The sequence below is a fragment of the Narcine bancroftii genome, chromosome 2 (genome assembly GCF_036971445.1).
Source record: "Narcine bancroftii isolate sNarBan1 chromosome 2, sNarBan1.hap1, whole genome shotgun sequence".
NCBI lineage: Eukaryota > Metazoa > Chordata > Chondrichthyes > Torpediniformes > Narcinidae > Narcine > Narcine bancroftii.
Window position 1 is genome coordinate 100,951,615 of NC_091470.1, and position 17,565 is coordinate 100,969,179.

The following is a 17,565-nucleotide window of genomic DNA, read 5'->3' on the forward strand; positions in this document are numbered from 1 at the left end:
ATTCAGTGAGATGGACCCAACTCTGCCTTTCCCCCATAACCTTTAGTTCCCCGATGATACAAACATCTATCTTACTGTATCTTAAATGTATTTAATGAGACAGACGCTACTGCTTCCTATGGCAGAGACTTCCACAGAAAGTCAGTCAGGATTTTGAAAGTATTTGGTATGTTCTTTTTGATTATTGAAACTAATACAAATTAGCAGTTTAAAAACTTATTACAAGTTAAAACAAGCTGCAAACTATTCACAGCTCACAGGCATCGAGTGATAACTATAAACAAAGTTAATGCTCTGAAAGACAACAAAAGAACAATGGTTGTTTATTCAGGAAAACATGCTTACAGAGAGAGACTTGCGATCATGAATCATGTGTTTGGGACAATTAAAGAATCAGATTTCATTATTGATCAGGCAGCCCTCTGTTAAACACAAAGGTGGAGAGGCTTTATGTGAAATGGTCAATTTTGCTGATTCTCCTTGTCAGGAAAATTATTGAACCACTGTGACCATTGTAAAGGTCAATTTGATTGACCCATATCTGGGTAAAGGAAGCATTTGGATCGTGGCCATTTTGATGGTCATTTCATCTAGCCCGTGCCTGGGTTTTGGAAGCATCGTGGAAGTTACATGTTTCATTTCACTTATGCAAGGAAGAGGGGAGCTGAGACAACTATTCATATGGAAGCAACTCGACAAGGATTCGCATGTTTTGTCAATCTGATCACTTAGTTTAAAAGTCTGTGTTTCAACACAGAATTTCTAAAACTGAACTTTGGAATGAGTTTCAGAATTGTGCCTAAACTGTAATGGTTGGGTATCTCAGACACACACACACACACACACACCCAGAGGTATATTTGTGCATATTTGGGGTAGATTTAAGTAAGATGTTATATTATTAGTAATTATTAATAAATATAGTTTTAAAAATAACCGTCTTGGTGAATTTCTATTGCTGCTGGTCTGTGATGTAACATTACATACATGAATAAATATTATTATGTACACGTATTTCTTTATATTTATATAAAATTTATGTGACAACGTGCTTGTAACAACATGTAATTTTTTTCATGTCTTATGGCTCTCATATGTGGCACTTCCGCTAAACAAGTTTGGTCACCCCTGCCCTATACCCTATCAATACTTTACAATACCTCTGCCAAGAGCCATCTAGAAATTCAACAGACGCTCAATGGACACCCTCATGTCTGGGCTACCAGCTGCTGGGGCTTTGTTGCCTACCCTATGTCCAATGAACAAAACCAGCACAATTAGTATGTTTTAATTGAACACGTCACACTTTTTAATGTGGTTAGTTTCGTTGATGTATACAGGTTCAGTTTTTATTGAACTTCAACCACAGACTAACAGACGGGTTAACTTTGTGGAAGTGTAATTACAATGTGAACAGCTTTCTGCTATCAACAACCGCAAATTAACAATGGAAGTGTTCAGAAAAATTCCAGATCGGACCATTACATTGTACTACGCAGTGGTTTATCTAAATTAATAAAAATGCCTTTCCGCCTGTGTTCACGGAAAGCTTCTACAAAATCTGCAAATAGTCTTCATGGAATCATATGAAGACCAGACCCAGGGTTTCCCTGATAAATAGCACACAATATCCCTTCCAGGGTCTGGCATTGCAAGGCAATGTTATGATCTAGATTCTCTGTGCTCATTCCCATTTTGTGAGGCAGTTAGCAGATTGGCACCAACTCTGGATCAGGAATTGATTCCTTTGGGATTCTTTAACACCAGTTAAATGTCCTCCCCACCATTCTGAAGAAGTTCTGATTGGGTTCTCTGAAATAAAGACAGAGCTGCCTCAATACAGATTGATGTACTGGAGGGTGGGGCCGTCCTTTCGACTGATCCAGACACTTCTCGTGTCCCGCAGCGAGTAGGCAGTAGAATCCTTTGGTCTGGTTGAAATAGAAGTTGGAGGCTTTGATTCGAGGAGGGAGCTGGAGGAACTGCTCTACTTCCTGCAGCTGCGACAGTGGGTCCTCGATCAAGGCGTCTCCATCCACCAGGTGGATCTGGTGCAGTGGGAATAGACTCAGCCAGGTTGCCATGTGGATATCATACCTGCTCCGCTGGATGGCCTTGTACTCGACATTTAGTTTCCCATTCTGGATGAGGATTTCCTCAACGGGTTGGTATCGCTTATGGCGCTCCTTCCTGTTGTACAACACTTGCGTGTAGTCGGAGATCACGCGCTCTGCAGGATCTCGGACAATGAGCAGCAGCCTGGTCGAGCTGCTCATGCCATGAATCCTACCACTGGCCTTCCCCGTGGTGAAGTAGCCGGGGGTTTTCTCCACCGTCAGCTGGTGGGGCAAAGAGACGGGCATTTGCTCGCGATACCAATCCAAACCCTTCTGGTAATTCTCATCCCAGTCAAAGAAGTGGACCTCTGCCTTGGCCACCACAACATCAGGGTGGAGGTTCAGCATCTCCAGGAGAGCTCGAGTGCCCCCTTTCCGAACTCCAATGATAACTGCCTGTGGAACCTGGAATGAGAAATTGTTAGTAAAGCTGGAGCACCAACAGTGACATATCTTGCAATCCACACCAGAAGATGGTGGGAGCTCCAATCTAGCCCTTCTCAACAGGGGCCACAGCACATTTAAGTTTTCTTTTTAGCTCACGCAACAGGACTTCTTAAAACATTTTGTATGTCTGTGGTGATATACCACTGGCATACTGCAGGGGGCGACCTCTGTACCTGCAGAAGAGCACGGGGACAATCATCCTCTGGGATATAAGCCAGAACCGGCCCTTTGAAGACCGTCTCAGAGCTTGCAACAGCACTCCTCACAGCCAGCTCTGTGGAAGTTTATGTCGAATAAAGCCTGTTGAAAAGACTTTATGTTTTGATAGTGCACCACAATGTCGTCGGTAGGAAAGAAGTACGGAAGAAACCAAAACTGGACTGCTTCACAGGGAAGGTGGACCATAAACCTTGGGCAGAGTTCTGGGAGGGGGCGGGGGGGGAGGGGTGTACCAACGAAAATTGAGAATGGCTACTCTTAAAAACTCAGTGCCCTGTGCACAGATACAGACTTAATGCAATGATTAAAAACACACAGAAATGCTGGAAGAACTCAGTTGGTCTCGCAGCGTCCTTAGGAGATAAAGATATTTTACCAACATTTCGGGCCTGAGCCCTTCTTCAAGGGATAAGCAAAAAAAAGACAGGCGTCTCAATTAAAGATGAGAGATTAAGGGAAAGGAATGGGAGGGGGAAGAGAGCAGACCATGGCCAAAAGGTGTTAATTGGATGAGGAGAATTGATTTTGGCTCTGTGAAAGGAGACAGAGGGAAAAGGGGGGGGGATGAAGAGAGAGACCAATCTAGAGGGAAGGAGAATAGGGTGGGGGGGGTTCTTAATGGTCAATGATAATGCCATCCAGTTGGAGGATGCCCAGTCAGAAGATGAGGTGTTGTTCCTCCAATTTGCAGGTGGTCTCAGTCTAGCAGTGCATGAGACCACGGATAGACACAACAGCAAGGGTATGGGTGGGGGAATTGAAATGGGTGGCCTTAAGGATCTCTCAACTTCGCCATTCCTGGAGTTCAACAGCACCTGTAATAACTGAGGAAAATGTAGTGGCATTCTTATTGGTGAGGGGGGAGGCGAGGTGCAGGAAGTCAACCAGTGAGTTTTACCCACATAAAGCCTCTGGTCCAAAGTTCTTTGTAATGACGGCAGGACCCTGGAATGCAGTTTGGGATGACAGAATTTTTTGCATCTCTGGTGCCAATGCTCAGGACAAGAAAAAAATCCCAGAAGGAGGAAAAAAATCTCCACATCCCCCCTGATTTGAATTGACAGGATGGTGTCTGGTAAACATTCTATGATCCACTTTGAATCCTTCTCGAGGGAGACCAATGCCGTTCCCAGTGCATTTCACTGTGAGACTGAATGTTCATTCTTGGTTTTCCTATGGTGCAGTTAATGATCGCAGAATCACTGACTTCTTCAGGTTGCTGTAGATTGGCCATCGTGTATCGATCGGCAGCGTGAGGGGCAAGGGGAAGCGCCCTGGTTCGGTGTGAGATGCAATCAGAGCAAAACAAAAACTCCAAAGGGTTGTAATTTGGCCTGCGACATCACGGGGGCCAGTCTTCACCCCATCGAGGACATCTATAAGAGGTGGTGTCTTAAGAAAGCAGACCCCACCACCCAGGCCATGCCCTCTTCAATATGCTACCATCAGGAAAAGGTACAGGAGCCGGAAAACCAGCACTCAATAGCACGAGGACAGCTTCTTCTCCTCTGCCACCAGATTCCTGAACAAATAATGAGCTACAGACACTGTCTTACTTTGACTTTTTCAATTTTCTTGCACTATTTTGATCTACTTAATTTAAAAATGTAGACACACAGCATGATAACAGGCCATTTTGGTCCACCAGTCTGTGCCGTCCAAGTTACAGCCAATTAACCTGCACCCCTGGTACGTTTCAAAATGTGGGAGGAAACTGGAGCCCCCCCGGGGAAAACCCATGCAGACACGGGGAGATATGTACAAACTCCTTACAGACAGCGCGGGATTCGAACCCCGGTCCCGATGGCTGGCTCTGTAAAAAGTGTTGCGTTAACCGCTACACCAGCCGGGCCACCCATTATTTTGTTATACGCCTTATATAAACGTTTGCACTGTGACGCTGCTTCAAAACAACCGATTTCGTGACATGTTCATGACAATAATTCTGATTCGATAATTCATTTCAATACCTTGCGAGTGGCATTAGCCCCCAAGAAGGCCAGAAGGTTCTTTCTCCGAGCTGCTGACTCCACAAGCTTCAGTCGGTGCCAGACAGCCACGTCCTTTGACGGGGTGTTGCAAATGAACAGGGGGCCTTCAAAAAGAAGCATCAGGGCACCAAACATGAACCACGACATCAGGACAAGCCTGCAGCCAGTAACACGTCACCAGGGAACAGCACCAAGCAAGACCATGATGTTACAGCCCATAAGCATCAGAAACTTCAGGTAACAGAACAAATTTGAGTATCATCTGTTAAAGATAAAAAATCAAAATATCAAGTTAGTGGATCTGCCTTGTATCTCACGAGATATTTGAACTGCACTCTTCTTGCGTGTTGGACTGTTTATTTGTAAATTGGAGATTTTTGCTATAATATTTTCTTTGGGTTTTTTAACTGCCATTTTGAACTCAATATTAACTACACCTCGGTGTCTGGGAACGAGAAAGTGCAGGAAACGCCAAAACTAAATTTTTCCCATGGAATCCAATTACAGTAAAACCCCTGGTATCCGGCAACTATGGGGACTGGTAGATGCTGGATAAGTGTATTCTGCAGTTGCTTAAGAATTACTCTTACAATGCCCAACTAATACACCTGCATTAAGAATAAATAGTTCAAAAGACAAAAATACTGCATGTGCAAACTTCACTTGCATGAATACATAAACCTTAAAAGCATTTTACTTTATTTTCAATCACATTCTTTGAAAACATTTAACCGACGGTGCATCTGCAGGTTCCTCCCCCTCCACGGAGCCGCCCGAAAGACAAACAATAACATTACAGATAATTAACACCCCAACCCCCCCCCCCCCCCCACCTCCAAGTTTACAAATAAAGCCTCTGATCATGGCATGTCTTAGCAGGGATAAGGAGACACTTTAAGAGAGTCACCCCAATGGCGAGCTGCATCAACCAGCTCTTCATCCTGGGCGACACCATTGCTGTTTCACACATCTTTATTTAAACAGCTGCTACGAGCAAAGCCCGACCAAGGCCCTCTGCTGGCTGAATATTTGCTCCCATCTTCACCAAAGGTTTATGTGTTACTTCAGAGAACATTTACAATTCTTACCTATTATTTTAATCTTATTTATTTTAATTTTTAGAGATTATTTTTCTTGATTTTTTTGCCGGTTGCTTGGAATATACTGTATATACATTATCCATCAATATAAGAGATGCCACAAGGCCAGTGCTGTAAATGCTGAACAAACCTTGCTGCGTGGGTGTAAGTTTCTAACCTTGCATCTTAAAGATAAGAACACAAGACCAGAAGGAACAGAACCTGGAACAACCTGGCACGGTTAATGTAGCGGATAGCGCAAAGCTGTTACAGCGCCAGTGATTGGGACTGGGGTTAGGATCCGGTGCTGTCCTTAAGGAGTTTGTATATTCTTCCTGTCGTCTGCATGGGTTTTCCCTGCGGGCTCCAGTTTCATCTCACCGTTCAAAATATCCCGGGGTTGTAGGTTAATTGGGTATAAATGGATGGCATGGGCTCGTGGGCCAAAAGGGATGTATGTCCAACTTTAAAAAATTTAATACTCCCCAACCCTGCCCACACTATATTTTGCTCAGATTCCTCCCCACAAAGTGCCCAGTTTCTCTGTCATTCATTTTTGATTCCAATAACATCTGCACCACAGATATTTCAGGTGCTGGACTGCATCAAGCTCCTTGGGCGTCGTTCAAGGTTTATTCCTCCAAACAAGGGCAGAGTTTTCCTCAACACTCCCAACTTGTGCTTTGGAAATGGTGTCAGGGCTTTGCGGTGTTAGGGGGTAAGTCACTCACTGCTGGATATCCATCCCCTCCCCTCTTTCTCTGCTCAATAGTAATGTGACTTTGTCCCTCTCTATCCTCTTTAAGGTATTGTGGTCACAGATTTTACTTATTCTTTCCCTTCTCTGGAATGATGATAAATTTAAATTTTCTGGAAGCTTCCACATCCTCTCTTTGGATGGGTGATTCCAATACTTGGGCTTCTTCTTCCAATACCCAAGATTGTCCTTCTACAAACAACATGGCTTTTCCTTTACCACCATCAATTCAGTCCTCACCCACATATGCTCCATTTCCTGCACATCTGCCCTGGCCCCCCCCCTCGCCCCCAACACACAAGATCAGGGTTCCCTTTATCCACGTCCAACACATCCTCCCCCTGCCACTTCCACCACAAACTATGTGATTCCATCACCAGTCACATATTCTCCTCCCCTCCTTCCACAGGGATCACTCCCTCCGTGACTCTCTTGTCACTCCCCACCAATTGTCCCCTTGGCACCTACCCCTGTGATTTCAGATGCTCCACTTGCACCCACACCTCCATTTGGGCCCAAAACAGTCCTTCCAAGCGAAGCAACAACTTTGCTTGTGAATCTACAGGGGTCATCCACTGCATCCAGTGGTCCTGTTGTGGTCTCCTCTACATCGGAGAGACTGGGCGCAGTCTGGGAGATCGCTTTGTTGAGCACCTCGGCTCTGTCCGCCGCAATAGCCAGTGGCCACCCATTTCAATTCTTCATCCCATTCCCTTGCTGACATGTCAGCTCATGGTCACATGTGCTGCCAGCCTGAGACTACCCACAAATTGGAGGAATGACATCTCATCTTCCTTCTGGGCACCCTTCTACTGGACGGCATCTGGTTTCTGTTACTCCCACCCCCACTCCATCTTCAGTCCCTGTCTCCTTTCCTCTCTCTCTCTCTCTCTCTCTCCCTTTTCCCTCTGTCTCCTTTCAAGGAGCCAAAATCAATTCTTATCTTTTCTCTTATCATGTCCAATTCACCCTTTTTGGTTAGGTCTGGACTCCTCCGCCTCCCAGTCTTCCCCCTAATCTCTTGCCTTTAATTCAGATGACTCCCTGATTTTTGCTTGTACTGTACCTTGAAGAAGGGCTCGGGCCCGAAACATCGGTAATATACCTTTACCACCGTTGCGAGATCGGTTGAGTTCTTAATGACAATGTCAGCATTTGTAAATTTTCATCTTTTACTCCAATACCCAGGCTACCCCGAAGCCTGTAGTTCAGTGGTTCTCAACCTTTTTCTTTCCACTCGTATACCACTTTAAATAATCCCTATGCCATCGGTGCTCAGTGATTAGTAAGGGATTGCTTAAGGTGGGATGTGGGAGGAAATAAAATGTTTGAAAACCACTGTTTTAATCGTACCTCATTGACTCATTATGTGCACCGTTTCATAACTCCAAAGGAAATGGGCCAATGACAATTTTTCTCAAGCAAAATATTTCAGTTACAATTGGGTCTCGAGCAGTGATTCTCAACCTTCCCTTCCCACTCACATCCCACCTTAAGCAATCCCTTTCTAATCTCAGATGGCATAGGGATTACTTGAAGTGGTTTGTAAGTGGAAAGAAAAAGTTTGAGAACCACTGCTCCAATTATTTCACAATGTTGGTCCATTTGTTTGGATTATGAAGTTCACTTACACCTCACGTTATAGTCCTTCGATCACATTTGCAGGAATTTTACCCCAGAAAGAAATTCATGGGAAATGAACCCTGTCACAGAAGGGAGGGGGTGGGGCAGAGAAGGGGTTTCAGGGGCCTTCTGCAGCGCACCATCACACTCAATAAATCACTTCACACACAGACTAATAGGTTGGTAATGTGAAACCGGAATGCAGGTGCCAGATGAAGAAGGAGCCTTTTGTCCTCAGAGGAGAAGTTGAAATTGGACTGAGGGAGGATGCACAAACTAATTTATTTGGTGTTAAGGGAATAAATCTATCACCAAGTGTTGAGCATCACTCCTAACGCACTTCATTAGGGTCAACACTTGGGACTCCACACACCCACCTCTTCACACACTTAGAAACAATTAAATAATGTTCTGTGAACCCAAGGGGAAGATAAACACAGCTGTGCAATAACTAGATCAGGATATTGCTCGTGGGATGCTTTCACCCACTGTGTGTGTCAGCATGGACGGCAAGTCCAAATGGCTGAGTGGATTCAGAATTGGCTTGCCTGTTGAGAGCAGAGAGTAGTAGTAGACGGAAAGTATTCCGTCTGGAGGTCAATGACTAGTGGACCTGCAGGGATCTCTTCTGGTTCTTTCTGCTTCTTATAAAGGACCTGGATGAAGAAGTGGGAGGATGGGTCAGTAGGTTTGTGGGTAATACAAAGGTTAGAAGAGTTGTGTATAGTGCTGAGCGTGGTCGTAGGATAGACAGAATGGAGAGTTGGGCGGTAAAGTGGCAGATGGAGTTCAATCTGGATTAAGTGTGAGGTGACGCATTTGGAAGGTCAAACCTGAAGGCTGAGTCAAGGGTCAATGGTCAAGTGTGGAAGAACAGAGGGATCTTGGGGTCCAAATCCATACATCTCTCCAGGTCATCGTGCAGGTTGATAGGATGGTCAAGAAGGCTGACAGGATGCTGCTGGGGGATTGAGTTCAGGAGTCAAGAGATCATGTGCAACTCTAAAGGTCCCTGGCAAGACCACAATTGGAATATTGAGTTCAGTTCTGGTCACCTCATTATAGGAAGGATGTGGAAGATATGGAGTGGGTGCAGAGGAGATTTACCAGGATGTTGCCTGGATTGGTAAATGAGTCTTATGAGGCAAGGTTAGCAGAGCTGGGGCTTTTCTCTTATGAGTGAAGAAGGATGAGAGGTAACTTAATAGAGGTCAGCATCAGAACGTCTAATCGGGGGCATTATAGTAACCGCGGGGGGACAAAATGGCATTTGAAAACTCACTCAGTGGGGGGAAAGCAGGTGTTATACCGCCACATACCTCCTCCCTTCGACGTAACAGACAAACCCACATGGTTATAGCATGTGGAGCCTAAACCACGTGGCGCTAGTGGTGCGGGTGGGTGGTGGAGGGCACAATAACTAATTTTGGGGGGTGGGCAGGCCCACCAATACCTCCTCATGATGCTGAGCCCGGGTCGACAAGACGCTGAGAGGTATAGATAAGGTCGACAACCAGCACTATTTTCCCAGGGCTGGAGCACAAAGTGAAGGGAGGAAAGTTTGGAGGTATATCAGGGAAATTTTTTTTTTCCCACAGAGAGTTGTGGGGGCCTGGAATGCCTTGCCGGGGGTGGTGGAGGCTGAAATATTGGGGGCATTTAAGAGCACATGAATGAAAGGAAAATAGAGGATTACAGGGTAGGGTTTAATTTTAATTTTGGTTAGAATATATAGGTCGCCATAATGTCGTGGGCCGAGAGGTTTGTACTGTGCTGTCGTGTTCTATGTTCTACGATCTATAAGTGAAAGCAATAACCTAGAGGTCAAGAGAAAAAACAACTGACCCACCCCTCACCCTGATCTCTCCATTCTGCCCACGTCTATCAGAAATATGCTGATTGTCCAGCTCACCAAGATGCCCGTGCGGGAATGCTGCCAACTGGCACGTTCGAGGCCGCAAGAGTACGCGCTGAGAGATGCGCTGAGGCTTGTCGCAGCCAACGCGAGGGCGCTGTGGGGAAGGACCACAGTCTAGAGTCCTCCTGTTACCGGACATTGAGGGGCTGAGACCGAGGGGAAGCCCTTCAAAGAGCAGGGTAGGGAGTAACTACAAGGGGCCGCAGTGGTGTAAACAGAGAATGAACGTAACAATGTTACCATGGATGTGAAAGGAAGTGGAACGGTTTTCCTTTGTAAATAATTTATTGTGAATAAAGTTTGCTTTTGAGGAAATAAAATCGTCAGAGATAAAGCTACGTCCCTTCAGTTGGTTTCCTCATCTGGGCTGCAGAGAGGCGATCGATTCAGCATCTGTCTCTGAGGGCTAACCTTAACCTCTTCACTGACCCCAATTATCTCCAGACATCTACCTCTCTCATCTTCCGGCAGCAGATGAGGGGAAACTCGTGGGACTCAGCGGCAACGTTCCCTCTGATTTTTAGCAGGCAGTGCGCGCAGAAATCTTATGTTTGTGCACATTTATTTCCCACGACAAAAGTCTGTGCGGGCTGAATTCTTGTGCAAATGTAACTTGAAATTATTTCAAGATAATTTTGACACAGCCTACCACTTATGGCTTATAAAACTGGATTGGCACGTTTTAATATAGTACAACTCTGACTGCATTCTACGAAGCAACAAATTTAGTTAAGATTTTATTCTATATTTTCAGCTTCTTAATTGAGGTAACTAACCTTTTGTGAGCATATTAATTTCCTTTGTGCCCTGGTTGGAAAACACGTGCATGCACACAACGTAGAGGGAACAGTGCCCAGCGGTCCGGCAGCCTCCAAGAGGAGGAACGGTCAGGCTAACTTTTCGGGATGGGACCCTATATCAAGAATAAAACTAGGATGGGGAATTGGCACTGCCTGCCCACCCCCAACCTTCCATTCTCCACTTCCTGAAACCTACAATCTCCCAGCCCTCCAGCTTCCCGCCCTGGAGGAGGCTATCTCGGGGAGTCCAGGATAAAAGGGTGTCAATTTAAAACAGAGATGCAGAAAAATTTCTTCAGCCAGGGGATCGTGAGTCTGTGGAACCTATAGCTGTGGAAGTGTGGTCTTCGGGTGTATTTAAGGCAGAGATTGACAGGTATTTGATTAGTCAGGGCATCAAGGGTAATGGGGAGAAAGCTGGGGAGTGGGCCTGAGTGGGTGGACGGATCAGCTCCTGATTAGAATGGTGGAATAGACTTGATGGGCCGACTTCTGTTCTGATCTTCCTTTAACTCGTTTCTGGTCTGTCCCATTTTCTGCCCTGAAGCCCAGCCTGGGCCCTCCACTCCTGACTTCACTTGTGGGGCACAGACAGAGTTAAACATACAGCACGGAACAGGCCCTTTGGCCCAATTCATCCATGCTGACCAATCTGGACCATTTGGTCCATTTCCTTCCATCTCCTTCCTATCCATAAGTGAGGAAATTTATTGTACTCAGGGTCCGAGCCTTTGGTCATACTCCAGCTGAGTGCTTTGGGATCCAAGAACATCTGAGATAGGCACAAAAGTGATGAGATTTATATCACAGAACAGTGACGTTTTGCTGCTTCAGGAACAAAGAGTGACTTAACCTGGAGGTGACTGAGGCATCCTGCTAGGTCACACAGGGATTTCCCAAGTGCTCCCCATTTGCAGTATCTCCTGTCCACTTTGGATGTGATTTAAAATGACATCAGCCTCCAGCAATGTCATCAATTAGAAATCGCTGTCATTCATCAGCCAATCAGGTCTCCCTGATGTTGCTGGCTCCCTAGCAACACCATTTAAAGGGCCACTTACACTGGGAGGTCAAGCTCCTGCAAGCCACTCTGCAGGCTGAAAAATTCTCCAGGGTACCACCGACTTCTTCTCTCGTTACACCACAATGTTTCTTAACTATAGCGAAGAACTTGTGTGGAAAGTGCACAAATCTCACTTGTCAAGATATTGTGCATTTTTTAAAATAAATTTAAATTTAGACATACAGAACAGTAACAGGCCATTTCGGCCCACGAGTCTGTGCCGCCCAATTTACACCCCAATTAACAGTACGTTTTGAATGGTGGGAGGAAACCAGAGCCTTCGGGGAAAATCCACACAGAGTGAACGTACAAACTCCTTACAGACAGTGCGGGATTCGAACCCCAGTCCCGATCGCTGGCGCTGTAAATGAGTTGCGCTAAACCGCTATGCCAACCGTGCCAGATTTCACACAAATGCTTGCTCTGGTTATGTTGCACTACAGATAATTTCCAGCCTTTGGGAAAATGAAGTGCCCCTCAGTGTGCAAATCACATCAGTATGGCAGCTGGGTGCCTGTGGCCACGTGGCCAATGTGCCCACTGGGGGTTATGTCTGGATGTGTATCTGCGTGTTTTGCATCGAGGTCCAGAGAGCGCTGCTTTGTCGGATTGTACTTGTACAAACAATGACAATTAAGTTGACTTGAACCATCTATTAATCCTACTCCTACATTCATCCCAATGCTTATTCTCCCTGCATTCGAATCAAGCAGTCCTGGATCAACACAGTAAGGGCAATTTACAGTGACCATCCTTCAGAAGGGAGAGGAATGGGAGTCCCTGGGAAGAATGTGAAAACTCCAAGCAGATAATAAGGGTGGTCATCAGTTATTTCTGTAATAATTCTCTCCTCTGGCCTCTTAGATTTGTCAAAATTCTGGTCAGATGTTCGATTGACCTGTCAATGTTCAGTGATTTACGTTCACGCCTCTCACACTAACTCCCGCCCCCACCCCCACCCTCATCTTCGCCTGAGTGCATCTATGGAGGGTTCACTTTTTACAATAATTTTAAGCTTGCGGTGGAGACGTGCAAATTTGTTAACGTGGAGCAAGGTGTAGTGAAGGCATTTAGCATCGGGATAAATAATTATCACAGTGCGCGCGCGCACACTCACACTCATGTGCGCACCACTCACACACACATGTATGTGCGCACCACTCACACACACGTATGTGCGCACCACTCACACCCACATATGTATGTGCGCACCACTCACACCCACACATGTATGTGCGCACCACTCACACCCACACATGTATGTGCGCACCACTCACACCCACACATGTATGTGCGCACCACTCACACCCACACATGTATGTGCGCACCACTCACACCCACACATGTATGTGCGCACCACTCACACCCACACATGTATGTGCGCACCACTCACACAAACTAACAGACGTACATGCACACACATTGTGCACTCACACATGCACATACTAGCATTCATACACACAAACACACACATGCACTCGCACTTGTGCACACACACGTACACCATCACATCCATGCTGACATTAACAAACACACATACACACTCATGCACTCACATCTGCACTCAATGCACACGCATGCACTCACGTGCACACTCACATGTGCACTCAATGCACACACATGCACTCATGTGCACACTCATACACACTCACATGCACACTCAATGCACACCCATACACAAACTCAAATGTACACTCAATGCACATTCACATGTGCACCCTCAATGCACACCCATGCACTCACTGACCTGTGCACAATCAAGGCACACCCAACCACTCAATGCACACACACTCACACTGCACACGCAGACACGTACTCACACGTGCACACTCAAGCGCACACATGAAATAAAATAAAACCAACGTCTGTCTATCTGTGTTGAAAACCAGAAGTTAAAAAGTTTTCCAACATTTTAGATTTCCTTTTTTTAAAAAAAAAGGCATTTGGTGGAACTGAAGACGCTGCAAACACTTGCAGGACCAGGCAGGCAGCAGAGGCAGAGAGAGTGAACGTCGGGGCTCGTCCAGTCTTTGGTCCACAGAGGATCCGAAACTTCCACAAAAATCAGCCGGCACGTTTGATCGCAGAACCTCCGCCGTTCCTGCTTCTGCCTGGGAACAGACGGCTACCCCTCCACCCCGGCCACAGCGGAGCGATCGGGGACCGCAGCCCAGGACCCCCCTCAGCAGCCAACACCTGCCCCTCGGCCCCCCCCCCCGACCGATGGACGCCTCTCACACAAGGGTCGCCCACCACTCTCAACGCTATAGCCCTGTAGGGGAGCGGAGGGTGGGCGCTCGGTTGAGGTGGGGGTGGAGAGGAGGGGAGGGGGTTGGGGACGATGCTGGGAGAGGAGGGAAGGGAGGAGAGCGGAATGTGGGGACAGAGGGGTAGGGAGAGGATAGAGGGGTGGGGTTTTGAGGAGGGGTGGTGGTAGTTGGAAGGGGTTCAGGTAGAGAGGGAGGGACGGGATGAAGGTGGTGAGGAAGGGGCTAGGGAAGTGAGAGGGACAGGGGAGGAGGGGGGGAAGGGGTGGAGGGGCTGGGGAGGAGGGATGGGGGAATGCGGAGAGTGGGGTAAGGAGGGGGCTGCAAAAAGGGATGAGAGGAGGGGATGAGTAGGGGAAGGGGGTGATGAGAGGGCCGGGGAGGAGAGGAAGGGGTTGGGGAGGTCAGAAGATGGGAGGGGAGGAGAGGAGGGGACCGGGGAGAAGAGGGAGCTGGGGATGGCAGGAGAGGACGGGAGGGGGCCGGGGAGGAGGGGAGAGGAGGGGGCCGGGAAGGAGGAGGGAGAGAGGGTAGTGAGGAGAGGTGGGGTCGATGCTGAGAGAGTGGGGTGGGGAGGGGAGCGGCGGGATGGCGACCCGATCCGGGGGCTGGGTGTGATGGGCAGGGCTGGGATGGAGGTACCTGAGCGGTGGCCGGGGCCCTGAGCCCGTCTCCCCGCCGCTCCGCCGGCCACCTCGGACGCGCTGCCGAGTTTGTGCGAACGCGCTGGGACCCAGAGTCGGACAGTGAGGTCCGAGCTGAGACGGGCGGGCACACCCCCCTCCCCGCCCACGGGACCCCTCCCCCAGCCGCTGTGGGCCAACATCAGCAGCTCACACTCGCTGGCTCTCCACTTAATGCTGTCTGTGAGCTTCAAGGGAAAACACATACATTGGAACACACTCTCATCTCCTCTCCCCCCCACCCTCACCTCTCCCCACACCCACATACACCCCTCCCCACACACACACACACACCCCTCCCCACACACATACATCTCACACACACCTACACCTACACCTACATACACCCCTCCCCACACCCACATACACCCCTCCCCACACCCACATACACCCCTCCCCACACCCACATACACCCCTCCCCACACACACACACACCCCTCCCCACACACACACACCCCTCCCCACACACATACATCTCACACACACCTACACCTACACCTACATACACCCCTCCCCACACCCACATACACCCCTCCCCACACACACACACACCCCTCCCCACACACATACATCTCACACACACCTACACCTACATACACCCCTCCCCACACCCACATACACCCCTCCCCACACACACACACACCCCTCCCCACACACATACATCTCACACACACCTACACCTACACCTACATACACCCCTCCCTACACCCACATACACCCCTCCCTACACCCACATACACCCCTCCCTACACCCACATACACCCCTCCCCACACCCACATACACCCCTCCCCACACCCACATACATCTCACACACCTCTACACCCACATACACCCCTCCCCACACACATACACCCAACACACACATACACCTACACCCACATACACTCCTCCCCACACACACATACACCCCACACACACCTACACCCACATACACCCCTCCCCACACACACATACACCCAACACACACACCCAGAATCATGTACCCACATACACACACACACTCACAGAGACATATAAAGACACACACACACACCTACATAGACTCATATCCACAGAAACATAGAAAGACACACACACGTGCACATTTACACACACATTCGCGAACACGCACACATGCCCACTTACAGGCACACAAGTACCCACATCTGCACATTCGCCACCCCCTATACACACACAAATGTACAACTCGCACACAAGGGTAGATTTTAGAATCAGAATTTATCGTCATGAACAAGTTATAAAATTCAGTGTTTTGTGGCAGCGTCCCAGTGCAAACATTTATATTATCTCTTTCTCTCTCTTTGGCTTGGCTTTTCAGACGAAGATTTATGGAGGGGTAAATGTCCACGTCAGCTGCAGGCTCATTTGTGGCTGACAAGTCCGATGCGGGACAGGCAGACACGGTTGCAGCGGCTGCAGGGGAAAATTGGTGGGTTGGGGTTGGGTGTTGGGTTTTTCCTCCTTTGTCTTTTGTCAGTGAGGTGGGCTCTGCGGTCTTCTTCAAAGGAGGTTGCTGCCCGCCAAACTGTGAGGCACCAAGATGCACGGTTTGAGGCAAGATCAGCCCACTGGCGGTGGTCAATGTGGTAGGCACCAAGAGATTTCTTTAGGCAGTCCTTGTACCTCTTCTTTGGTGCACCTCTGTCATGGTGGCCAGTGGAGAGCTCGCCATAGAACACGATCTTGGGAAGGCGATGGTCTTCCATTCTGGAGACGTGACCTACTCAGCGCAGTTGGATCTTCAGCAGCGTGGATTCGATGCTGTCGGCCTCTGCCATCTCGAGTACTTCGATGTTAGGGATGAAGTCGCTCCAATGAAAGTTGAGGATAAAAAAAAATAACAGTGCATGAAAAGTCAAGCGGTGCTTTTGGTTCATTGATTATTCAGGAATCTGATGGCAGAGGGGAAGAAGCTGTCCTTTTGCCACTGAGTGCTCATCTTTAGGCTCCTATACCTTTCCCCTGATGGTAGCAGAGTGAAGAGGGCATGGCCTGGGTGGTGGGGGTCTTTGAGGACAGAGGCTCCAGCAGAAAGTCCACACATATTCTGCAGTCCACCTTACTGACACAACTATTGCCCCACATATTGTTCCATCGTGCCCATAGTCACAATGTTTTGCAGTTGCTCACACAGGCCACTCCAAAAGCGCCTCTCTAATCCTCAGCTCCAACACCAAGAAGGGCAGGATTGCGTAGGAGGGAGTGGGTTCCTCTTGAGATGGACCTATCACTCCCATCACTCTGCTTTTGACTGGTTAAATTAAACTAAATCAAGAAACCTACTGGCAAGGAAGACGTGAACCCAGAAGCAAAGCAGGAGTGATGTAGACACACAAAATGCTGGAGAAACTCAGCAGGTCAGTCAGTGTCCTTTATGGAGCAAAGGTAAAAATACATACCTTCATCAAGGTCTGGGCAAAATGTAGACAGGCACCCAAACAAAAGTGTGGCCACAAAGGCAGGAGGAGATAGGTGGAGAAGGGAGGAAGGGGACAGCAGCGATCAAGGGGAGGGGGGATGGCTGGGTGAAGGGATGGGGAAGGGGAGGAGAACTGGAACAGGGGAAGGGAAGAGGGGAAGAGGAGAGCAGGTTAGCAGAA

General features: G+C 48.0%; 1 protein-coding gene across 1 annotated transcript; it reads right to left on the reverse strand.

Annotated features, from left to right (window-relative positions):
* Positions 1 to 1,085: 1,085 nt before the first annotated feature.
* Positions 1,086 to 15,012, reverse strand: LOC138752422 (heparan sulfate glucosamine 3-O-sulfotransferase 1-like). The gene is made up of 3 exons (XM_069915279.1): positions 14,924 to 15,012; positions 4,754 to 5,036; positions 1,086 to 2,522 (listed from the first exon to the last, which is right to left on the reverse strand). Exons 2-3 carry the CDS (start codon positions 4,919 to 4,921, stop codon positions 1,758 to 1,760), a joined length of 933 nt encoding a protein of 310 aa, XP_069771380.1. The 5' UTR covers positions 4,922 to 5,036; positions 14,924 to 15,012; the 3' UTR covers positions 1,086 to 1,757.
* Positions 15,013 to 17,565: the final 2,553 nt, after the last annotated feature.

Bases quoted from the DNA above. Each gene is read 5' to 3' on its own strand.
- LOC138752422 (XM_069915279.1), bottom strand. From the start codon at position 4,921: ATGTCGTGGTTCATGTTTGGTGCCCTGATGCTTCTTTTTGAAGGCCCC. The intron at 2,523-4,753 runs GTATTGAAATGA...TTCTCATTCCAG, and splicing joins GGGCTAATGCCACTCGCAAG to GTTCCACAGGCAGTTATCAT.